Genomic DNA, 26383 nt, shown 5'->3' with positions numbered 1-26383 from the left:
TCATCGCAAGCTTGTAGACCATGCTCTCTAGCTTGCGTCTAGCTAGTTTTCTATTGTAGAGACTAGGATGGAAAATGTGGTTGCCATAATTAGTGGAAGATGTATTTGTAGTGGAGCCTTATCTTTGTCCATGATTAGTGGCCTTGTTGAATGCCGTGTGATGAGCTTCCCAGGTTGAGGCTCATTAATACCAGCTTCCTACTCTTGAGGATTACTTGACAAATCTTATGATGGCCAATGCTATGTTCCCCTCTTCTTGTTTTCTAAGTCGCTCCTCCTCTTCCTCCTACTTTAGCCTCTTTTTCTCTTCTTCCTTCCTTGATTCTTCCTTGGGTCTTTCTAATTTATTTGCTTCTTTAGACATGGAATTTTCTCATTTTGTTATTACTTTAATGATAAATTTTCATCTTCCTTTTGTTGAAACATTTATATGTGCGTATGTGTATGAGAGGTGTCTTCTTTGCATGCAACACAATATGAATTTTACCTTAGAGTGTGGAGAGATGAGGAAGATGAGTTGGATGGATAAGGACCTGAGCTGGCAAGTCAAACTAGACCAAATACAATGTATTGGATGTACTCATTTGCCTATATGAAGAGGCACAAGCAATGCAATTTAAAAATAGGTAGCTTTCTCCATTCTATCAAAATTATGGCCCTACTTATTTTTGACCCACCTTAGCCTCTTCTCTACATGTCACACATAAAAAAAGGATCCTCTCCATCTAAAGTTTTCTTTTCTATCCAAAGTCAGAATCAATCATCTTATTTGACCTCTCACTAGTAGCTGAGTATGCTCAATCATAAGAGCAGACTCCACTTCCTTGTCCCTTTTACAAACCACCATAGATGAATTATTAGCACAATAATATTGAAGAAAAGGAAGCCATGATGAAGAGAGGCAAGTTGGTGAGGTTCTGAGAAAAGCTACTCTAGTCATAGTGTCCATTGTGCACTTGCTTGCACCAAAGCAAAGAGTGCATATTAGTGCCACCATCATCATCGCCATCATTAAAAGAAGAGAGGGAGATTAGCTACTATCATTTTAGCATTGGAGCTTTAAAACTAATCGCCTACTACTTGAGGATACAATCTTCAAAATCAAATGGGACATTGACATCCTTTTGGCCTTAGGAGAAATCGGCGCTATCTAGAATAGCTTGCAGATGACCAATGATTTGATTATCTTCTTTCTCTTACTCTAACCTTATCATTAACATTTTCAAATAACTCTCTCTTACAATCCCTTTCACACTTACCTTCTTCCTAAACTAGTAAGCTAAGGTCAAAAACCCATCCATGTGCGCACACGTGCATGCGTGTGTGTGTGTGTGTGTGTGAAATTAAGAATTTAAATGAAACTATTCGGCCTTAAGCGGCCCAATTTGGCTTGTAATGACCATTCAAAAAGTCTTAATATCCTTATTAATTAGCCCAATAGCCAAGAGCTTGATGAATTCTCTACAAGGTTGTGTCCAAGGTCTAAGGGTCACACCATTGGTGGTTGTGAGGCACAGGACATCCCGATTTGGTGGCCCAAAATAGCATTCATGGAATGGTAGCTAAAAGAGGCCACCATCAATGCTAACGACAGTGGTGTAGTAATAGAAGGCAATGGATTAGCCACGAATTATGGCAGATAAACTTCATGACACCACAAGCACCAGAAGTAATTAAAGGATCTAAGAAGAAGTGTCACACATACCCCTCTTTTTCTTCCTTCCTCTTTGTTCCCCTTTTGTCCCTCCTCGACTCTGTATTTGGGTCCAAACCTTTCCCAAACTCTGGGAGCAACTTACATTGTAACGTTGCGATGATAGCCATGTTTGTCTAGTCCATTGTCATGTATTTTTTTCCCTGAGTGATCACCCTTTTGGGATGTACTCCATAATTCAAGTTTGTTAGTGAACTCTATAAAGCTTTGCTAAAATATGTGAGCATTTATTTTCTTAATAAAGTACTTCTTCCAATTAGTGCAAATACTAGTCTCTTCTTTTGGTATGCTTGACAGTTGTAGGTCTGCTAGCATGCCCCTATGTTGGGTCTAGATATGATAAGGCTGTGCTATTCCGTAGGGCTGGTGTAACCAGTTTTTGCACCTAATGACCACAACCTTAATTTAGACCCGATGACACATGGTGACCACATCGATCTTTCCCATGCGCATAGAAATGCATGTGCATGCGCTCTCAGGGGGTCAGCCAGAGGATGCCTAGCGTGTGTTCTCACGGCAATCCTAGCATGAGCAATTACATTTGATTCTGTCTCCTAAGGGTACTTCATTCCTCAACAATGACAATGCTCAAGCGGAGCATTCCACTTCATAGCCCCACAAATAGCACTCACGCTTTGTTCATAGAACTTGGGATATGCACCATGGTCCACCAATTGCTCCTATGACCCTTCTAAAACTAGCAGGGCGGCTTTTTGCATCCACTAAACTGATCATGGTTTTACCCATTCTGCCTTGTGGTATTCCAGTCCACACTTGGATGACTGCCCAGGCATGGGTTCCATTTCCGAAGTTTGTTGGCTCAATAGCTAAGGACCCAAATGCCTTTCTTAGAAAATTAGAGGTGGCATATATGGTCAATTTCCTTGCCCAAGTAGATCTTGCTCATAAGGTGGTTGTATTCGACTCATCAATGCAAAAAGAGGTGGTGGCTTGGCTCATATGTGGAAAAAAAATGTGCAATGTTGATGATTCCCGGACAACATTCCATTCGCGGTTCCAACCAGACACGACTAATGCCTAGAAGTTAGAAAGAATGTGTCAACTAAAACAAGGTAGTGCCACAATCTAAAGCTATAAAGCTCAGTTCATCTTCCAAATCCTTGGATTTGGAAGACTTATTAGTTAATACTCTAGATTATTTCTACTAGCGTGCTAACCTCATTGAGATGTTTCTTGCTAAGAAAAAGTTTTTAAAAAATGAGAAAATCGACCAAACTTGCTGACTAAACCCATTGCATGGAACCCATTAGTTCTAATATAGATTTGAACCTAGTGGAAGAGAGCAGTATTGAGGAGGAATTTGAGGTAGAGAAATGCCAAAAGCAACTTCTTCAACTTCACTTGTAGTATCTTTGGCTTTGTTTCACCAAATACCAAGAAGTCAAAATCCCATGAAATGTGTCTTTGTTGTGAAGGGTGGTGTTATTTCCAATAATGGCATTGTGGTGGATCCCAACAAGGTAGATACCATTGTGGAATCCCCCATATCCAATTCCCCAACTGTAGTGCCACAATTTCTTGGGCAAGTCCGTTGGCATAGATGGCATATACGCCTCCTAGCCCATGTAGCTATCCTACTCAATAAGCTAGCCCGCACTCCCAGAGCAACTTTCACATGGAACAAGGTAGCAGACCTAGCATTTCAACATCTCTAGTTACTCCCGTCCAAGGCCTCAATCCTAGTCCCACCTAGATTGGACAAATCCCTTCCATGTCTTTGTAAATGCCTCAGATATAGCAATAGGTAGTGTATTTATGTAACAGGATACCAATGGTTGGTTCGTACCATTTTCTATGCTAGTAGATAGCTCTTCACTGCTAAGAAAAAATATTTTGTAATCAAAAGGGAATGCCTCAAAATGATATATTCCATAAAGAAGTTCTATCATTATCTCCTTGGCCATTTCTTTATCTTTCATGTGGATCGCTCTGCTCTGGTCTGCTTGGTCAAACAACAAAATATCACTGGAAGATTAGCGCGATGGATCCTGCTACTCCAAGGATTCAACTTTAAGGTGGTACATAGACGTGGAGCACAACATGTAATTGCAGACTTCCTTTCCCAACTTGATTCATGAGAACCCCCACTCGGGATAGATGATGACTTTCCAGATGCCCAACTATTTCATATAGTAGCTGACAATGACCCACCCAATCCTCCGTGGATGTGGTATGAGGAAATGTTGGTCTTCCTAGACTCAGGACAAGTCATGGACCATATTCAAATAATGGGAAAGTCGAACCTGCCGTGGATGGACGGGTCGACCCCTACCCTTCGAGGATACGGCATGAAAGTAGGGTCGTTTCTCTCAGAAGGGAGGATGTTGCAAAATGCCATCCACGTGTCAAGGTTGACGTAAAAAATGTGTCTTCTCCAGGTGGGTTGGCAATTATAGCCTTCCACCGATCTAGGCACTTGGAGGACTTTATCCTACCAAAATTCATGGTCCTCGGCTCCCCAATCAGTTGGGTAGGCCTCGCGCTCCGCTAACCACTTGGCCTTGAGCCTTGCACCCATAGCGATGACGTCATTTACAAGTTGAATGGGCAGCATTCTGTTCAAGGTAGTGGGAAACTCAAAGCTCAAGTCGAAGGGGTCGTGGTTATATTCATGCTGTTCCCAGATAATCAATTCGGCATGGAATTCAGCAGGGGGATCTTGAGGACGTGGTAGGAGAGGGGCAGGCTGTCTTGGAATAGGTCTAACATTCAGCTTTTTCCTTGCCTTCTCTACCATTTCTTTCCTACAGTTAGCCTCGGCTGCTCTTCTCTCAGCAGACGTATCAGGGGGTTGCACTTCCGCTTGTTGTGGCTGAGGGGGTGGTGGGACGTATTCCTCCTCCTGAGGTCCTAGATCAAACTCCGGTTCACCCCCTTCTGCTTGCACGTCTTCTTGTTCCTTTGCCTCTGTGAAACCGAGTTCATCTATTTCCTGCGCCGTCAGGCCTACCTGTGCAAGATATCTTCTTTGCTCCTTTAGGCTCTGCGGCGGGCCTCCTAGCTGTAGTGGCACATGCAGGCCTGCTATTAGAGCTCTGTGTGCAATGGTTAGCTTCTTCTGCAGCAGCTGATCATTGGCTTTGTTTCCTTCCGATTTGGTGGAGTGGAGCATTGTATTGAGGAAGGTGTGTTGCTGGGTTATCATGGAGAGCTGGGCTGCCTCCGCCTGATTCTCAACCAGCACCCTATCTCCTTTGGCTTTGGCTAGCCGGCGTGCCAAGTCCCGTATTCTCCCCTCATTGTGATCAGCCCATTATTTTGCTCTTTTTTTCATATCTTCTAGGCTCTCCCTCTGATAGAGGGTCATAGCCATGAGTTGTTGCTGCTGAGCCTCGAGCTCACGGTGTAGGCAGGATTGCTCCTGGCGTTCATCGGCGATCTGTGCATTGAGCTGGTCCAGCTCCACCTGCATCCTTCGCACCTACTCTTCCCTTAATTGGTCCAGCTCTGTAGCCTCCTGTCTGATCTTGTCAAGCTGGCTTTGTGCTTCCAGGTTGACTGCAGATAGCTGATCATTCTTACGCCGTAGGTGAGTATTGGTCTCCCTCTCCCCGTTGAGACGCTCCATCAAGATTTTTCTCCTTCCTTTCCAAGCAGCATCACGTTCCTTCAGGGCCTTTAATTCCTCTGCATCCTTATTGCTGGCTTTCTCTCTAAGCGCAGCGATCTCCCGTTGGTATTCTGTTATCTGCTTTGTTCTCTCCAATTGGAGAGTGGCTCGTGATTCTCGTTCTGCTGCCAGCTCCTCCACGACTGTCCTCCTTTCTTCCCTAGCCCTTTCTAACTGTGAGAGTAGCTCCTTAACATATTCGTCATATTGGCCTGCTGGAGGTGGGGGGTGGGGCATGGTGGTGGTGGTGACAACGTCTTCTATTTTCTGCCTCTTCAGCTCCGGCCTTGGCTCCAGTTCAGCCGCCCTGGCTGCCCTTTTGACTCCTAATGCTGGGGTGGCCACGGCCGCTTCTCTTGCCAACTCCCGTTCCACCAAGAATTGTAGCCAAGTGACCACGTTGCTCTCATCGACTTTCGGGGTGGAACCTTGGGTGGCGGTGGCAGTGGGTGTCGTCATGATAGGAGTGGCTGGCATGGGAGGTATGAAGAGGGGGAGACTTGGCATCATCAGATCTTTTCCTTTCCCTTCTACTGGGGGCAAGGGTGCGATTTTCGGCACACTGGTACTGGGACCAGGTGACTCCGTTCGGTGCGGGCTCTCTGCCCCTTCCTCATCTCTTTTGTGCTGCTCCTCGATGGAGTGATGGGTGGCCAGCTCTATTTCTTCCTCTTCCTTTCTTCTCAGCTCCTCCTTGGTCTTCTTTTTTCTCTCCTCCTCATCCTTGACTAACTCCCTTCGAGCCCTTTCCAGATCTTTCTTCTCTTTCTTCTTTCGCTCCTCTTCTCTTTTTCCATGCAGGACTTTGGTTCGTTGTTCCGCATGCCTCTGTGGGGTGCCCTAGGATTCTCCCTCTTCGTCTGCATCAGTCTCCGTTTCATCTGACGACCTTTGCTGCTCTTCTGTGTGAGGCGGGGACTGTGACGGTGACTCGTCACTTCCTTCGTCGCCTCTCTTCTTGTCTTCTCCTGCTCGTCCTTGCCCTAGTGCTTCTTGGATGATTGCCGTAAGGACACCTCCAAACCCTATGGTGAAGGCTTTGGAGGACGATGCCTTGCGGGTTGATTGGACGACGGGGACTCCCCTCCAATGGCTCTTCCTCCTGTTGCCAGGGCCTTAGCCGAAGCCTCTATTGTTTTCCTCACAAACCCATTAAGGTTCACCTCATCCAGTGATTGCGCCGCAATGCTGTCGAGCAGAGGTACATTGATTCGGCTCATTATGCTATTGTACCTCTGGCTTGAGAACAAGGCGTGCACCATCTTTGCTTGCAGTTGGATTTCTGGGTTGGGGATGTCCACCAGGCTAATCCCATCATTGGTATGGACCTTTACCTTATCCATTCCCAACATGGCATAGAGTCTCTTTTCGGCTTTCTTTCCACCTTATTCGGTAGCCCCTAGTGCCCTTTCCACCAACTCGGGGGTCAGCTCGATCTGCACCTATCTGATGGCTTCATTGTCGCGCACCGTGATGGTGCCTCTATTCCTATTGAAGGTGCGCAAGAAGTCAGCGCACTGGGTGTAGTCCACCCTCTAGCCCACTGCGTCCAGGTACTTCTGCAGGTGGCACTGCTCTATGATTTGGCATACTGCCGGCTCTTCGATGGCCATGTCTTCAAGGTTGAAGACATGATGGAACTTCAACTGGTTGAAGGCTCTCATCTCCACCGTGAGGCCGTACTTTACTTGTTCCTCCTCCGAGAAGGGGAGCTTGCCTGCTTTGTCCTGGCTTGCCATGATCGCCACCTGCAAGTACAGCCATTTCTACTTTTAGTGCTTTTGAAAACTAATTTGTTGGAAGAATAAAAGCGTAGCAGATTTTATTGAACATAGCCTTAACTTTTCTTCCCAGAATTTTACCATTACATCTTACCCTTGCATTTCAAATTTAACTGATGTTTCCTACTTGGTTTAGTTTTTAGATTCTATTTTGTTTATTTTTTACATTCCACCTTATTCCCTTATTACCCCTTCCCCCTTTGGAAAAGAAGAATCCGTCCCAGGATTGGAGGTTGCGACGCCAAGGGCTTTCAGCATAAAGGGCGTTGCTCTATTTGTGCAGGAGCCAAGCATAGAAGTTGGGGTTATATTCCAGTTGAGCGGCGTGGTCCAGATCAAAGGGTCGAATTCCTACATGTGTGATGTATGTGAGAACATCTGTGAGGAAGTCACCAGAGTTGACTCGACTTGCAATGTGGAGCTCTTCCTCTTTTAAGAGGCGGTCAAGATAGGGATGCCCCGTGATATGCTCGTCCATGGGTTGGCCCCGAGGAGTGGTTAACACTCTCGAGGTAGGTATGATGTAGGTGGGATCATACTCTGCCATTTTGATGGCTCGGCATTGTTCGGCGTTGGTCATAATGCTACATCCGTCAACCTCCCATTGCAATCTAAGAGCATACCATTGCCTCAAGAAGGGTGATCTAGTATCAGCAAGGTGGGATAACCTTGCAATCTCTTGGTCAATGATAGCAGAAGATGATGCGTTGCTTAATGGCTTGCTCTTTGGAGACCTCGCTACCGAGCAACTCAGCAGCAGAGCGAGAAGCCTGTGCAAAGGCGAATTCAAAAGTCTCCCAAGAGCAAGGCATATTGCACACTTCTGTTGCAAAGGGTTCCGCTAATAGACCCAAGTCCAAGCGGTCATAACTGAGGGCTAGCGACACAAAGGTGGCATCGAGCCGTTTGATGCAATCCACCACATCATCTCCGGTGTCCTCCGCAAGGTCAGCGGCTAGCGCTAGAAATAACTTCTATTCATAGGAGGGTGTGAGGCCGATGGGTGGTTGAGGTTTGCTGGAACTAGAGGCTTTGACAGTACATAGTTGCAGTTGGGAGTCTCTTTGAGCCTGCAATCGGGCTCTTTGTAAGGTGGGTGGGCTAGGGTTAGTCGCAGCAACTGGACTGCTTTGCTGCGGAGAGTCGGGTTGACTTGGTCGGATGATGCCACCTGTGACGGTGGTTGTTGCTTGGGCCGATAGGTTTGTGCGACTCTCTTGGGCCAAAGCGTAGATGAGTCGGATGGCTCGGGCTTTGGAGAGCACTGCAGCCTATGGTCTTGAGGTGTTGGGGGGCGTGGGCTGATCAAGCTCGAGGGTGGCGTATGACTAGTGCCTTTGGCCGCCGCGGGGGCCTTAGGGATCTACAGTGAGGCATTTCCCTCATAGTAGCCTTGCGCACGCAAGAGGGTTTTAGGGACCCATATTTGCTTAATCACGCGGTGCTTCTGGTGATTGGATCTTGGCCTCCTAGGTTTAGAGTTCTGGGTCTTATGCGGATAGGTGCATCGAATCCTAGGCGGTTGTTGCGGCTGTTTAGGCACCCATTGAAAGCAAGGCTGTTGGGTCCTTGCTTTGGTTGTTGGGGGCTGCGGTTTATGGAAGTCGGGGAGCGGCGGACGCACACTACCTCCCTCCTTAATTTTGCCTACGGATGTTTCTATCGGTGGCCCTGCGGATGATGATGGTGTCACGCAGCCCTTACTGAAAGCTGTGACAATGCGCACATTGCCGATTGCTAGGTGGATGCGTTGCGACTCATAATCAACATTGTAGTGAGTCTGCTTTTTGAAGGTTCGCCTGAGCAGCGACTCCATGCCTGCATCTGTAGTACTGGGAAAGACATAAAACAGCATTGGAACAATCCCTGACTCGATAGAAATGGCGACTCTACACTTGCCGAGAAGTGCATAAGATAGAGCTGAAGTAGTGGTTTGCCCAGTTGGATCCAATGCTTGTGCATTAAGACATTGAAATCTGCTCCCTCATCAATCAAGGCGTTGAAGGCACATGTTTGCTTGGCAGTGACCATGACACGGAGGTAGGCGGGTTCTATAGCTTCCTCATCATCCTTGTTGATTTCAATGATTGTGGCTGCTCGTATTTTGACCGACGGTTCTAACATTGGTGGCTCATGCAAAGGATGAGCGGAGGGTAGTACTTCTTGACACGGTTGCCATTGAAGAAGCCTATTCCTTCACCGTCCAGGGTCTCAAGCTCGACATTACCGGTTCGACTGATTGCCCGAACCTTGAAGGGTCCGAGACCTCTGAATTTCATCTTTTGCTTATGTTCTTTAACTGAGTAGAGGAGCACTAAGTCACCCTATTCAAGCTCGCGTTGCTTGACATGCTTGTCAAACCAGCTCTTGCGTCGGGCTTTCTCACAGATAAGCGCGTGGGTGGCTAGAAGACGAGTCTCTGATAGGCATTTCAGCTTGACCAGGCATTGCATCCATGCTTCCTTCCCTTCCCATCGTTCTTGGAGTGCTATTCTCAGGCTAGGGACGAAGAATTCGAATGGTAGAATTGCTTCAGTCCTATAGGTCAGCCTAAAGGGGGTTTGGCCGACGGCCGTTTTATAAGCTGTATGGTAGGCCCACAATGCTGCCATCAACTTGTTGTCCCAGTCGCTTCGTGAGGCTGAGACTACTTTAGTCAGGACGTTGATAAGAATTTTGTTAGTTGATTCTGCCTGGCCATTAGCCTGAGGGTAGTATGGTGAGGATTTGGGATGGATGATAAGAAAGGTGGATAGGAGATGTGCTATCACTTTGTTGATGAAGTGTGTGCCTTGGTCGCTAACCAGTTCGATGGAGCAACCGAAGTGCGAGATCACTTGCTCCCATAAGAACTTGGCAGTCATCCTAGCATCGTTTTTTCGTGTGGCTCTCGCCTCTGCCCATTTCGTGAGGTAATCCGTGGCCACCACGATGTGCTTGGCTTGTGAGTACTGCACCGCGGGGCTGATTGCTCCTATGAAGTCAATTCCCCATCTTTCGAAGGGTTGGCGGGCAATAATTGGGGTTAACTCCATTTGATCCTTACGAATTGGGACTTTTGTCCATTGGCACTCGTCACAATGCTTGACGAATCGCTTAGCGTCGCGGAAAAGTGTGGGCCACCATAGTTGGGACTATAGCACCTTCTGTGCTGTCATGTCTCCGCTAAAGTGTCCTCCTGCAATGCCGCTGTGCGCCTCTGAGAGCACATCGTGCATCTCATGCTCACACACGCACCTACGTAGCAATCAGTCTTGCCCCAGCCTATAGAGTTGGCCTGCAATCAGCTGATAGGGCTGGATCTTCAGGATCAAGCGCCTAAATCGTGCCTTTTCTATTGGTCGCTCAGGTAGTCCGTGCTCGAGCACTTGGACTATGTCGTCTGCCCAGTATGGCGTCAGATCAGCCTTAAATAGATCTCTCTCGCTGGACAGGTGGAATAAGTGGGCGTCAGGTAACTTGTCAATGATGCCTTGTCCCGCGGCTTCTCCTGTGGGTATACGGGACATGTGATCAGCCATGTAATGTTGTTTTCCCTTTCGTACCACCATGAAGAAATCGAACTCTAGGAGCAGGAGGAGCCATCGAGCTATGCGTCCTGTAGCACAAGGTTTGTTCACTAAATAGAGCAGGGCTTGATGGTCCACGAAGAAGATGAAAGGTGTGGCCAATAGATAATGTCGGAATTTCTTCACGGCGAACACCATGGCTAACCCCTCCCTTTCTGTTGTCGAATAATTCATCTCCGTCTCAGTGAGTTGTCTGCTAGCAAATCTCATTGGGTAATCTAAGTTATGCTCACCAGGTTGGCACAACACTACCCCCACGGCAAACTTAGAAGCATCAATGTGTACGTGGAAAGTAATGGTCAATCTGGGGCTTGTAGAATTGGTGCTGTTGTTAGAGCCTTTTTCAATTCTTCGTATACCCATTGGCATGCCTCGGTCCACTCGAAGACAATCAGTAGCTTGTACAATGGCCTGGCAATCAGCGTGTAGTTCAGCACAAACCGCTGATAGTATCCTGTGTGACCTAAGAAGCATTGAACTCCCTTGTAATTAATTGGGGGTGGAAGGTCAACAATAACCCTGACCTTCGAGAAGTCAGTGGCAATGCTGTTCTTCGACACCACGTGTCCTAAGATGCATCCGTGCTTCACCCAAAACTGACACTTCAAGGGGTTCAAGGAGAGACGATATAAGCGGCACCGTTCAAAGACTGCATGGAGTTTGTCTAAGTGTTCGATCCAGGTCAAATGGACACACAGATCGTCGACAAAGACCTCTAACTCCCTGCGAAGCATGTCCTTAAAGATGGTGCACATGAGGCATTGGAAAGTGGCAGGGGCATTAGTCAACCCGAAGGGCATAACTATGTATGCAAAGACGCCCCACTCAGTGGCAAAGGCGGTCTTGTGCATGTCTGCAGGATGCACTTGCACCTGGTTGTACCCTGAGAAGCCATCTAGAAAACTGTAGGCTTCCTTGCCTGCCACCATCTCAAGCATGTGCTCGGTGTATGACAAGGGATAGTGGTCTCTCTTCGTAGCAGCGTTCACCTTCTTGTAATTGATGCACACTCAAATTTTGCCGTTCTTCTTCATCACAATGACTATGGGTATGCCTCGTGTCGTTGGTCAGGAACCAGGGCCCAATTATACATGAGGTTTACTTGGAAGGTGAGAGGCTTAGGCTTTCCATGGAGGCTTGCTGCCATCATGTAGACTGGTGTAGAGAGTGCTTTGTTGGTCTTGCCGATCATTTTGATGGCCTGCTCATATGCCTCATGGTCTGAGAATGGCAAGTCAATTGTAGCAAGGATGTGCATCCAATCCCGCTCATCCTCTAGGCATGGGATATACTTGGTCAAGGATCCATAGGGCTTCTTGACCTGAGTGTTCCCCTTGAGCATAGCAGAGATGGCGTCTAGGTCGACTTGTGAGGTCTTCCAAGTGTCCATCTCTATTCTTACGGCGTCAGTTCTATTGCCAAGGAAGATCAAGCCATTATCCCAATCTTCGATGACTCTAGCGTTGCGCATCCAGGGTCAGCCTAATAGGACATCGTAGTCCACTCCCTTCATGACTATAAAGTCCTAGACACGTACGATCTTCACTAGCCAATTCTTCAGTACCCCGAATGGCTTCACTCTCATACCGTTTGCTAGCGTGATGTTAAACCTAGCAGATTCGACAGGCAGGTTTCCCCAAGTCTGAAGCACTACGTGGCTAAGAACACTAACCCCGACTCCCGTGTCTACGATTCCCTTCCTTGTTGTGTCACCCCGGCAGGACTGCGTGCATCTCAAAGCCTTCCCAAAAGGCGTTGATGTGCAAAGATTTAGGCACGGAGTGCAGCGTCAAACTTGGCAATTGTGTTTCTGCATCTTGGTCTCGAGGGTCTGCTGTGACCTGCTCTGGTGATCCTTCGACCCACTGCTTAAGGTCTTGCCATAGGGCAGGGTGCTGCTTAAGCAGATCTCCCAGGCTAAGTGTTACAGGGGTGGCCACTAGCGTGGTCAGGAGATCGTTAGATACTCGTCCTTCCTTTAGCCTAGACTGTCCGGGCCAATGGCCGCGGCTGATCTGCAGCTCTGTTGCGTCTAGGCTTTGTCTCAGCGGCACTGCTTGTGGCACAGTTGCTTCGGTCGACTTAGGTTGAGGCAGTGATATTGGCGTGCTTATGTTGGAGAGGTCATCGATCTTGTCCTCTATGATGGGTTCAGCGTCTTTGAGATGCTATTGAGCCTCCCTCACCCATTCCTTCACCTTTTCTATGGCCTCTAATTGTCGCTTCGGATGCGGGTATTCCCCTACCTTAGCACTTCCCTTTTCGGCTGTCTTAGGGGCTGAAGTCTCTGCCTCCGCGTCTGAGACTTTCTTCCCCGTGGGTAGAGTCGTAGCACTCTCGGTCTTTAGTGCAACCTTAGCTTCCGATCTCTTCTTTTTCCGCTTGCGGCTTTTCTTTCCTATTGAGGCTGCGTCAAGATTGCTAGGTCCTGGCAGAGAGATGATGGCCTGCTTCGTTTGGGCTCGGGTCATAACTCGCAAGGGAATAGGTGTGGCCTCCCCATCGGGGTTTTCGACACCAAACAGCCCCAATGGGATAAATGGCAAATTGGCTGAGCTAGAGGACGTCTTCCGCTTTGGGCAGTCTATGAAAAGATGGGTGATTCCGCACTATGCGCACCTTTGCTCAGCCTTGTCCCTGTTTTGCTACTCTCTTTCAGGGCAGTGTGATGAGATATGACCGTGGTGTCTGCAAGTCCAACAAGTGACTAGATCCTGTGGCTGCCCTCCTAGGCCTCTACCCCGTCCTCGTCCTAACGCCATTACCGGCACGGCTCGATAATCCATGAGGACCGCGTTGTCTTCGTCGTCATGCGAGACATAAGGGTATATGTAGGTCTCTTCATCATTCGGCTCCTCCACGTAGTGTACTGGCGGTGGATGGGTCACATAAGGACCAGGCGGTCTAGGAATGCCTGTAGGATTTATGTCCATTCTAGGGACGGCTGGTTTCATATCGTTAGGCGTGGGTAGAGCCAATGGGGCTCCCCTTCCGAAGAATGGCTGTGGCCTATTAGCTAGATAAGGCTGGCCGTAGGGTTGTGAGTATGGAAGTCTTCTTGGTAGTCTGCAATGTGCGATATCGTGGCCGAATCTACCGCAGTTAGCGCAAGGTCTTGACCTAGGGTCTTGACACTTGGCCGGCAAGTGGTTTCTGCCACATTACACGCATTGGATGTGCGGGCGCGTTGGTTGTCTCAACATATCTTGTATCTTGGCTAATTCCATCTTGATCTCAGCCAGCCTTGGTCTGTCTCGGCGGCCTTTCCCTTATCTTGGTATGATGGGATTGACCGCTCACTAGAGGCTGACGATCTCTCTGAGCTTCACAGGTTGGTCTCTTCTAGATTTGAGCTTCTAGAGCTCCGCTCTTTCAGCTGGTCATCGACTCTGATGGCTTCCTCAAAAACTCTAGCCACCACGTCTCGCTGCAAGCTTGAGTTGCCTGCCAATGCCTTATATAACTCCTCGTCTCGAATTCCGCTGATGAATACAGTCGAAACTGCTCTGTCAGTCGGTCGCTCGCCTAGAGGGATTCTCTTAAAGAGACTTCTCACATGGGTCACATAGTCGGGATGTCCTCCTTCTCTTTTTGCTTGACATTCATCAAGCGTACTAGCAGGTTATCGGAGTGTCCGGGCTCGGCGAACCTCTTGACGAAGAGATCCTTGAGATTATTGAAGTTGGCTCATTCCACGGCATCCAGGCTTGTATACCACGTCCTACCCTTGTCGCTTAAGCAAAGCCCCGAATGCTTGCGAACGTTGAGTCTGGTCGTTGAGGCCGTTGGCTTCGCAGACTTGCTCAAACTGCTCAACAAAGCTGTATGGATCGTCATGCGGTTGGTACTTATCGAATTGCTTGGCAACAATCAGTATTTTGGCCTGGCTCTTTGAGCCCTGGTTTGCCCCGAATCCTGCAAGCAGAGACGTCGCTAGTGCGGTGGCACTCTGCTCTACTGCGGTGTTATCGAGCAGCCGTTTCATGAGGAGCTTGCTCAACGTCAGGTCTCCTTCTAGCGCTCTCTCATGGTCTGTTCGGTTTCGGCTAGCCAAGTTCAGCACTCGCTGCACCTCATGCAGCTCCATGCTTTGCCTTTGGCTCCTAGCCTGTTGATCCCTATTATAATCAGTTATGCCCTGCAATGCCTTGCAGGCTAGCCTTCTCTCCTCCTCTAGGTCTGCAATGATTGCGTCTGCTGTCTTGCCGCGGTGCTCGTACCGGGCATGCGCGTCGTAACTGCTCACCATCTGCTATATAGCATCTGGGAATACACTCAAATCGAGCTCCTCATTAGACCGATGGTCTGAGCTTTCTTCCGTCATGGTCGAATTCTTGCACCACGGTGCGTTGTTGATCAGGTTGAATAGTCTTGACAGATCCTCGTCGTTGGCGCTCCTTGCTTGGTCCTACCCTATGCTTCAATTGTTTGTCTATGTCTTGGGTCCTCTCCTATTGGTGGGTTCCTTGAGTGATTTATCTGAGTGAGTTCCTTTGATTATTGAAAACAAATCTCAATTCATGGTCACTCGATAAGTGTGTCATTTCTCGTGCACTTGTGCCCAATCAGGCTTTTAGCTTTCTTAAGTGTACTTCAAGTGCGGAAATTCACTTGAGTGCCGCAAGCAATTCCTCGGCGTCTTACTCACTCTCGCTCATTTCGCGCCTGATAGGCTTTGTTGCTCAAGTCCTGGCCGTTCTAGTGGGTTCTAGGGTCTACGCTACTTCTTACCGTTCACTAGGGGGTGGATCACAGATCCTCCGATTGGATTTCCGTTCTCAACACATTAGGTCGCTAGGGAGTGCTCCAGCACTGTCCCTCTGTCCCTTGGTCTTGACTCCTACGTCGGGAACTGCCTACAAGGCATTCACTATGTTGTCCTGGAGCGGGTTGCGCTTCCAGTCGCTCGTGGGGGTCAAGTTTTGATGTTTTTTCCTCTTTTTTTTTTGCTTAAGGTGTGTCCGACTCTGAGAATCGGACGTCCAATTTACCAATGGTCCGATTCTAGGAATCGGACTAGGTGGGTTCAAGTTTGAGCCGTCCGAGTCTCAGAATCGAACAGGGGTTAGGTGTCCGATTTTCAAAAATCGGAAAGTGGTCCGATCGGACCAGTCGTGTGGTTCGATTTGCTGATGTGTCCTAACTCGTGAGTCCGATTTCCTCAATCGGACAATCGGACAAGTAGTCCGATCGGGACGGGGTTAGTCTGAGTGTCCAAGTGTCCTAGTCGGAGTGTCCGAGTCCGAGTGTCCGAGTGTCCAAGTCCGAGTGTCCAAGTGTCCGAGTCCGAGTGTCCGAGTGTCCGAGTTGGACAGGTTGGTCCGATCGGACAGTTGTCTGAGCGTTCGATTCTGAAAATCGAACACTGAATCAGGTGTCCGATTTCGCCGACCCCAAATTCGTCCAAAATCTCAAGACATCGATGATTATAGACTATAAAATTCACCAGGAGTGATATTGGAGTGATGGGAGAGAGATCTATATACTTGGGGATCGCCGATAGCAACGTCACTCCGTGCCCTGATCGATCGAACGGTTGCCCAAGCTCTCTCTCTCTCTCTCTCTCTCTCTCTCTCTCTCTCTCTCTCTCTCTCTCTCTCTCTCTCTCTCTCTCTCTCTCTCTCTCAGCTGGTTGCAAATGAGGATTCCCTTGCCCTTCCAGAACTTATAACCCTGCTGGTCATTCCCCGGATGCTACAGATCACTCTCCTAGCGATTCCTACACACTCAAATGCGCATTTCCTCCATTTTTCCCCGGTTTTCCCCGATTTTCTCCCTGTTTTACAGCAGCAAACCCTATGCCTCTTGGGTGTGATTTCCTACTGTTAACCTACTCTAAACACAACACAAATCGAAAGCAAAATACTGAACTAATTTCTCCATGTTTTCCAATCATCAAACAACCAGGATATCCCAAAATACTTACCTGTTTTGAAGTTCAAAAACACCCAACTTCCTACCTATCTCAAGCTGCGTTTCGGGGATGAATACCCTACTTCGATGCTCGATGTGAGGCGCGCAAGTGCTCAAGCTTGAATCCGTTGGTCCTGGCAACGGAATCAAAATGTGGGAGCTTTCGCTCAACCACTAAGACCCACGGACTGCTTATTGTTTCAAGCGTTCCAAGTGAGCTCTAATGGCTATCTCTCACCTAGCCGACGCGCCGTCGATCCTACGAGTGTAGTGAGCTTACCTTGATGCTTGATCGAGTACCCTCCTCTCCCTTGCACTCCGGTAGCTCCACGATTCTTGATGCTAGCTCAAGCATCCTCAAGCCTCCTCCACCTCCAAGCTCCATCCTCCATAGCCGCACGCGCAAGAGAAGAGAAGAGAAGAAGAGAAGAGGAGATGGTGAAGAGCTTCACCCTTTTGATCCCTCACTCTCACACACACTCACTCCCTCACGCTCTCACACTCCCTCTCTCAAGAGCACACAAGCAAGAAGGAGAGAAGAAGAGAGGAAGAAGAAGACTCTTTTTGCCACACACCAAAGAATGAGCTTCTCATTCACTTTTCAACTTTATATACAAAGCCCTAAATCCTTTTTGAGCGGTCATTCCCTTTTCCCTCTTTTATATGGCCGGCCGTAGCCTAGGCCCTTTTTCCCATTTCCCACCATTCTAATTTATCATATTCCCAACTAATGCGTACACTTTGCACAGGAGCAAGCCTGGCACTCTTTTACAAAGATTCGGGGGCACTCCCACATTTTAATGGTGCGTCGTTTTTCTCTTTTGTTGTCTCGGGCCAACACCGAGGCTTTCAGAGGGTCGTGCCCGAACATTTAAATTTTTCAAGGACTGGTTACCGGTCAAGGCGCCTTTTTCTGCTTTTATCCTGTGCCTTTTTTGCTATTTCCATTTTTTCCATTTTCCGCTCCTCTGTGCTGCGGGAAACACAGTAACAGTGATCCTCCATAGCATGTATTTTCAGTGTTTTAACATGGTATCAGAGCGTGTTTTAAGTTAGTGAGTCATCAGGCCACTAATTGAGTCATTATAGTTTGAATTTCTGGCTTCCTCCACTTTTCCTTGGATCTCTCACCTACCTCCATAGCTACCCACCTTCAGTGGAGGACTTGTAGCTCCCAATCCAGGACATTTCAGCTTGTGGTTTCTTCTGGGCAAACCTTCTTTGACTCAAGGCGCTCCTCCTTATCACCTCAAACCACGACATTGTTGACTCCACGCTTCAACATTGCACTATCATCCAATCGCTGCCGTTTTTGTGCCCTCTGCTATTCGTACATTCGATTCAACCTACACGCTTCATGATGCTGACAAGCATCATAGGGCTTTGATAACCTACTTCCTAAGCTTCATCTAGCAAGAAAGTTTTGGAAATGATCAGGTATTCAGTTCACAAGAAGGGAAAAACTAGGCTGCCCCCAGAAACCCTAATGCAGACTCCATAGCCATCAACCTCAAAGCTCAATTTTTTTTTCATTTTCCTATTTTCTTTGGCTCAGTATTGTCATTGACCCTTTGATCTACTAGTAACACTGGTTTTCCTAGCCAAGTTACCACTTCAAATCAAGAAGAAGAAGAATCAACATCAAGTGTCAACTACATTTGTATCTCTTAATATTACTGTTGATTAACACTAATCCTCCTGTGCCCTTTGACACACTCAAATTCAACAATTTTGTTGGACTATTCTCAATTTCTCTTTGTAACTCTAGCATCAAATCAAGGAGGGGAAGACTCGGACTTGCAAGATCTTGAAGATTCCAACCTCAAGGGCATCATAGTCACTAAATCACCTAGTATCTCTTGATACTAATCATCTAGTGCTTCTTAGCACTTGTGCTCAACTGAAATCTGAAGTGTTTTGGAGCTGATTTGCTATTGATCTTGCAATCTCAAAATGAGCAAGGACTCACCGACATCCTGATTCAATGGTGTTGGATTCCATACATGGCAAACTAGGATCAAATTGATCCTAATGAAGAAAGGCTTGTGGTCAATCACAAGTGGTCAAGAGAGAAGAAACCAAGGGAAGTTGCACTTTCAGTTGCATGGGATAAAAATGATGATAAGGCTCAAGCTATTATCAAGCTCGAACTTGATGACAGCTACATTCATCATGTTGATGATTATGAAGCCTCTTACTCGACATGGGATCGATTAGAAACCTTATTTGGAGCTCATTCCAAATCCTCAAAATATGGTTTATTAATTGAATTTTTTAGGCTCGACATGCAAAGTAATACCTCACTTGCAACTCATTTGAATTATATGGAAAGCTTGTTGACACAACTTGTAGGAATCAACTTGAAGATGGATGAAGACATTTGCATTGGAGTGCTTCTCAAAGTTCTTCCACCTGAATTTGATAATGTGTCTACAACATTAATCAACATGCCAAAGCCGAAACTTGTGGACATCAAAGCCTCTCTCTTGGAAGAGAAAAAGAAGATCAAGAACAAAGGAGAAACAAGCATCCCAAGAGGAAACCAACAACTCCTCTATGTGAAAGGGAAAAAGAGCGTAGTCTGTGACTTTTGTAAGAAACCTGGGCATATTGAGAAATTCTGCTATGCTAAGAAAAAGTCTCAAAGAGCATATCTTGCTACAGTCAAAGAATATGAAGACAACATTGAAGAAGAAGGAGAAGAAGAAACCCAAGATCAAAAGGATAAGACTCACCAGTCCCTCTTTTGTAGTTCATTTTCTGATGATAGACTTTTTTAAAGTTTAACATGTGGACTTGCCTTATGTTCCCACTATAAGCTCCTAAACTCCTCATGTAGCCTCTGCACACTGCAGCCTCTACACACTTAGTGAGGCCTTATAACATCCTCTATCTTTGTATGCTTGTTTTTGTTTCTTCCATGTCTACACTTAGCAAGGTTCTACTCATGACAGCCTCTGTATACTCAGTGTCTTTTACGGTTGTGATTGAGGAGGGGTGTTGAGAAATGTGTAATCACATCCACCATAGCCTCTTTGTATGGGACAAACAAGGGAAAGAAACAAACTGCAAATAAAGCCTTAGACTAGGTCATGTATGCACGGTTTATTAAAACCATGGTTGTTGAATACCATGGTCCCTTTCCACCTATCTCCACCTACCAATAGCACCTACTATAAGCCTATAAAAGGCACTCATCCCCACACTCATTCTATCAGTCATTATTAATCAGTTGTATTTGCATTATGCTTGGATAATATTAGTTGTTCTTCATTGTCAATGCTTCTGTCTCATTATGATTATCTATTTGCTCATCAGTGATCCTCCATAGCATGTATTCTCAGTGTTTTAACATGCATGTCGAACCTTAACAAAACGTTTATTGTTTCAAGCACTTTAAGCAACGCAACTATGGACACCTCTCATTTAACCATTGTACACTCTCAAATCCACTGTAGTGAACTCACCACTTTACCTTCTCATTGTGGTCTATCCAAATGTGGTCATTTAAGGGGGATCTAATGTACTATGTGTCATGGTTAGCAAGCTTCAATCCAAAAGAACTCCTGCAACATAAATATCTAATTTGGGTGTTGTTCCCAAGGCTCCCAAAATTACTTGAAGGCCCAAGTGGCGTCAACTTTTCATAAAGAGTTTTATACATTTCAAAGAATGGTGGTGGGCTTCATGATATATTTGCAAGGATGCTAGGTACTTTGCACATGGTTGGCAAGGATCCTAGGCACTTTGCACACGATTGCTTGAAGAAAGTTTGGGCAAAGTTGAAGGAAGAGGAGAGCAATAAGGATAAGGAGGAGAAAGGGGAGGAGTAGTAGGCAACCAAAGAGGTTTCGGCACCTAAAGTAGGGAAGGAGAGCAAGGGTGTCACAACTCCCAATAATTGGGATGGTTACAACAATTGTCATAGTTTATGTGCAACAACGGGATATTTACAACTGTTTTATTCTTTTAAAGGTTCAAACTATCCTATGGCTCAAGCTCTCTCTCACGTAGCCTAGTTGTACCCTAGCTTCAAACCATTTACACGCTCTCTTCTCATTCCCATGAAAGTAAAAAGTAAAGAAAGCTCAAGAGGTTGTAGTAGACTTACCTCTCTACTATTGTGGTTCAAATGGAAGAGAAGATGTTGGTGGCCTCAAGATTCAAGTGATGCTTCTCAAGATACCACCAATCCCTCTTCAAATTGTAAATTGTCGTTGCTCTAAGACAAGATAAGAGAATAGAGAAAAGAAAGAGAAAGAAAAAGTTGAAGAAGAGCTTCTCACCACACACACACACGCGCGCGTGCGCGTGCACACACGCACACGCACGCACACACACACACACTCTCTCTCTCTCTCTCTCTCTCTCTCTCTCTCTCTCTCTCTCTCTCTCTCTCTCATACAATGGAGGTTGCAAACTTAGTGGAAGAGAAGATAAAGAAATAAAAGCTCAAAAGTTGCACACAAAAGAGTGCAAGCTCTATTCATTTTTTTCCATTATACTTATGACTTGCCCTTTTCTTGGAGACCCTATGTGTGCATACATATGATAGGCCACAAAGTGTGGTAGTGAGTTCAAGCACTCATACCTAGAAAGCTTCAAATTGCATAGTGTTAGACCTAGCTCCTTAAGTCATGTTATACAACTCTTTCCCCTACCACTCACCCTTCTTTTTTCTAAGTGCCATCAACCAATACTTGAACAACAAGAAAAGGCCCCAAGAAAAGGAAGGTTTTGGTTTTCAAGAACTATCATTTTGATTGATAGTTTAGTCACAAAGGTATACACATCAATGTTTCAAGAACTATCATTTGGATAGTTTAGTCATGAAGGTCTACACATCAATGTTTCACTTGGATAGAGAACCTATGTAACTCTATTCAAACCCTCATTCTCCTCAAAATCTCATATTTAACTACTTTTCCTCGTCTTTAGTAAAATGCTTTTTAACTCTCAAAAAATAGAAATAATCCATATTACAAAAGAAGTGTTTGGTTCTACAATAGCTCAACAATGGGACATTGGATGAAGACTCTTATTGTTTCAAAAGCACCATGCACCTATAACTCAATCACCTCTCACCTAGTTGGCTCTTGCTTTGTTGAATTAGGAAATCTAAGCATTACTTGTGTAGTGGATTTAATCATTTTAGCCTATAGTGTGAGTATCTAATGGGGCATTACCACATGGCATATGGCTCTTTTGCATGAGCCTCACTTTTGTACATATGTATATTACCCCTTTGTATTGTGTGAGAGAGTTGCCACATAATGTGTCTCTCTCTCCCCTCCCCAACCATATTGATTCATGGTGTATATGTATCTCTCCCCCCAGCTATATTGACTCATGGTGTATACATATCCCTCTCCCTCCCTCCTCTCCAACTATGTTGATTCATGGTGTATGTGGACACTTTAGAGAGAACGGAGAAAGACTAGTGTCCCCAACTATATTGATCAACATAGTTTCCCCCCCTCCTCTCCCTCCACGCCATGAATCAAGATAAAAAAACTGGCATGAATCAACATGGTTGGGGAGAGGAGGGAGAGAGAGATACCCATAGTTGAGGCAAAGAAGTATTAAGATTTAGAGAGTGACAAGACTGCAAGCAATGATGCATATATCAATAATGGGAATAGAGAAATGTGAAATAATACACTACATTGCAGAAATAAGAGCAAGTATTCAATACATATTGAAACAATGAGAGCAAGTACAGAGTTACTAATGAGAGTAATGCTAGATCTATGTAATCAACTAAATTGCAAAAATGAGAGTAGTTGGTATGCAATCAGTAGGTATGTAGTGCATACTTGAGCAATGAGAAGAGATAAGTAATAAGAATAGAGGGGTGAAATAAGGCAGCATAAATCTCAGTTAAACAGGCAACATACTCCAACCAATAAGCTAGCACAAGTTCCAACTAATAGGGCACCATATCAACAAGGAAATCAGCATGATCGGAACATCAGATCAGCAAGAATAAAGGCATGAATTCCAGCCCAGGTGTTGACTTCTCACTATTCGTCCTCCTACTGCCAGTGAGTTTCACTCTGCAGTGTCCACAAGAGCACCTGCAATGCCCACAAGAGCAGCCTATGATCACAGACGGTTGGGCCTAGTGCTAACCCCCACACAATCACCTCCAGAAAGTTGCTCTCATCACCTCTAGAATGTCACCCTCTTCACAATCTTTTGTTCCACAGAGTTGCTCTCATCACCTCTTTAAGGTCACCCTCTTCACAATTTTCCGTTCCACACAGTCACTCTTATCACCTCAAGAAGGTGGTGCACCTCTTCACAATCTTCTCTTGCCACACTTGACACTATCACTTCCTCGTTCTTATTTCACTTCACCATTGCATGAAGGCTTGTTCTCTTATTGTTAGAATAATGAAAACTTTCATTACAATGAACATGAAGAGCATAACAGTGAACCACTTCAAGCTCTTAACCAATCCATAAAATGAGCTAGAACCTTAATAAATCCTTGAGAAACAGCAAGACATGTGATGTACGTTAACTCAATAGGACATCTAATGCCTACAATACATACAAAAGTCATCTAATGATTTGTAAAGATCAATAAGAACATTTTTATTCACAAGCTCTGGTATAAGTAGAAAGAATGGCATATAACATAATGTTCAGGCCCATGTGCATAGATTCAAGAATTGCAGGGTCTGCACTCAAGGAAGCTACCAGTAATACTTAGAAACAGGGCCAACACACTGAACAGAGCTACGACTAATTCTCATGAAAGAAAGGTACCAGTTATAATTGACATTCATTGTCATCTACATAAGCTGCATCACTGAATGACAACTACCATTCTAGCATTACTACTTGAACCAACTAGCACCCTACCCATTCTAGGCATGAAAGTGCCATACAAACAATTCATTAGGAAAAGCCAATGTACACCCCGAAGTTTCTCAGGTGAGTACTGCTGATCAAATAATCAATCAATCTATGCCTACAGATTACAATGTTCCATCCTACTTATGGGGTACTATCTCAGGATTAAATCTACATTTGGCAGATACCCTTCACCCTTCACACAAGAATACAGGGTTTCTAACAGTGAAAGCATTTCCTTGCTCTGGTTCACACCAACAACAAATTTATGCAGGTTTTTATTATTCAAGTCTATTATTGCACTGCCAGGCTTCTTCCTTGCCTCTGCACATATCCTTGTGTTATCTAGTTTGTTTGCTTCAGTCAACTTTCCACACCTTGTATATATATCTGCCATCAGCAAGTAGGCAGAAGCATCTTCCTGATTTGCCTCCACAAGTTGCTGAAAGCATCTCTGTCCCAAATCCAATTCTCCATAAACTTTACATGCACTAAGAAGAGCCATTACTATATCCCTAGACGGAGGACCCTCTATTGCTCTAAGGAAACTCTCTGCTTGAGAAATGTCTCCTGCTCTAGCAAAAAGGTCAATCATGCAGGCATAATGGTCAAACGTTGGCTCAATATCATACTGCCCTTTCATTGTCTTAAAATATTCTTGGCCCTCATGGACTAGGCTGGCATGACTACACATGGCTAGAAGACAAGTGAAAGTCACAGAATCTGGCTTGATGCCTTGCTCTTGCATGTCCTCATAACACCATTTAGACATACCAACCTCATGATTTTCACCATAAGTCTTTATCATTGCAGTCCATGATATAACATCTCGACACAGCAGTTTATTGAAGACTTCACGTCCGTCTTTCACACAGCCACATTTTCCGTACATGTCTATAAGCACATTCCCCACAACATGCTCCTTATCTAGTCCTGTTTTTGCAATGTGAGCATGGATTTGTCGACCTGTTTCAAGAGTTCCCATTGCGGCACATGCTTTCAAGCATGGGATAAAAATGGGCAAATCCATGTATGTACCTTCCAACTGCATCTGCTTGAAACAGCTAAAAACTTCCTCAGTATGTCCACCCTCAGCACATTTAGCAATTAGCTGAGACCATGAGTTTGTACTTCGATCTGGCACTCTGTCAAACACATGATGTGATTCTGCAAGTGCACCACATTCAAGATACATATCGACAAGAGCAATTTCCACCAAAGCACTGCTATTAGAGAGGTCTTCCTCCAATCCTTTACATATGATTTCACTATGCACCTTTTGCCCCGGTTCTAAGGCTCCTAGCATGCGACAAGCCTTTAAGCAAAGAACTAACGTAAGAGCATCCACAGGTACATTCTCCAGCTGCATCTGGTTGAAGCAGTTCAATACTTCCTCATCATGACCACATTCCACATATGCAGCAATTAAAGCGGTCCATAACACTACGCCTTGACTTGCTATCCTATTGAACACATGTTGTGCTTCTGAAAGCAATTTACATTGCCCGTACATATCCACAAGTGTGTTTCCCACATAAAGCTCTTTGTCCCAACCCTTTTTGCATACTTCAGCATGTAGATCTCTGCCCACTTCCAAGGCCCCTATAGTGCCACAAGCTTTTATACCAAGAACCAGGGACAATACATCCACAGAGACACATTCTAATTGCATTTGTTGGAAACACTTCAGCACCTCTTCATTGAGCCCATTTTCAGCATATCCTTCAATCAATACAGTCCATGAAACTGCATCTCGAGCTAGAAGCTCATCAAATGCTTTTCGCCCTTCAGTTACGGAGCCACATCTGCCATACATGTCAATTAATGCATTGCTCATTGAGAGATTTTCCAATCCTGCCAGTCGGATTTTGGCATGTAATCGCCGGCCCACTTCCAAGGCTCCAATGGTCCCACAAGCTTTCAAGTAGAGAATGAAAGTGACAGCATCTCCACATACACCTTCCAGCTGCATCTGATTGAAATAGCTGAGGGCTTCTTCACAATGGCCATGTTCAACATATCCTGCAAGTAGAGCTGTCCACAGGACAGCATCCTTAACTTGCAGCCTGTCAAACAGCTGGCGCGCTTCTCTGAGCAAGTTGCATTTGGCATACATATCCACCAGCGTGGTGTTGACATGGAACTCTTGCTCCAAGCCTTTTTGAATGATTTCTGTGTGTAGCTCTCGGCCTGTTTCCACAATCCCTATGGTTGCACAAGCTTTCAAGCAGTAAACATATGTGACAGCATTTGCATGCAATCCTTCGAGCTGCATCTGTTTGTAAGAATCCAGTATTTCCTGATTGAGGCCCTGTTCAGCATACCCTGAAATGAGCGCAGTCCAGGAGACCACATTTTGAACTGGTAGGCTCTTGAAAACTTGGTGTGCTTCAGTGAGGGAGCCGCATTTCCCATACATGTCGACCAGTGTGCCATACACATTACTTTCTGTATCCAAACCACGCTGGACGATATCAGTGTGTGTTTGCCTGCCCACGTCAGCATCCTGGAGCCGAGAGCAGGCATTGAGCAGGGCCACATATGTGAATTGACTAGGCTGTGTACAATGCAAGGGCATCTGGTGGTAGAGGTGGAAGGCATGGCGTGGCAGGCCGCAGTTGATGTAGGCAGAGATGAGGCAAGTCCAGGAGTGCTCGGTGGGGCAGGGCAGGCCGTGGAATACACGCTGGGCATCATGCAGGTTCCCCGAGGCGGCAAGCGCAGCTACCAGGTAGTTGCCCAGGACAGGGTGGGTTTCCAGGTGCAAGAGGCGGAGGTATGCATGCAGGCTCTGGGCTTGGACGGCATTTCTGGTGCGCCGGCAGTGGTGCAGGAGGCTGATCAAGTGCGAATTTCCCACGGGTGATGGCGGTGATGGATGTGCAGGCAGAGCAGCCCGCACACATGCCTCCCC

The 26383-nt window shown here is 46.0% G+C and overlaps 1 protein-coding gene across 1 annotated transcript; it reads right to left on the bottom strand.

Annotated features, from left to right (window-relative positions):
• Positions 1–23623: 23623 nt before the first annotated feature.
• LOC148022104 (pentatricopeptide repeat-containing protein At3g03580-like) lies at positions 23624–26047 on the bottom strand. The gene has a single exon (XM_087696791.1). The coding sequence runs from the start codon at positions 26045–26047 to the stop codon at positions 23624–23626; it is 2424 nt and encodes an 807-aa protein (XP_087552917.1).
• Between the last annotated feature and the right edge of the window lie 336 nt (positions 26048–26383).

The sequence above is a fragment of the Lygodium microphyllum genome, chromosome 17 (assembly GCF_053477565.2).
Source record: "Lygodium microphyllum isolate KBCC chromosome 17, Lygodium_microphyllum_v1.1.10, whole genome shotgun sequence".
Classification (NCBI taxonomy): Eukaryota; Viridiplantae; Streptophyta; class Polypodiopsida; order Schizaeales; family Lygodiaceae; genus Lygodium; species Lygodium microphyllum.
Note: the sequence above shows the minus strand (reverse complement) of the source record. Positions and strands in the feature narration are given on the sequence as shown.

Excerpts from the sequence above, each read along its gene's own strand:
- LOC148022104 (XM_087696791.1), bottom strand. The coding sequence starts at position 26,047 with ATGCCCTTGCATTGTACACAGCCTAGTCAATTCACATATGTGGCCCTG.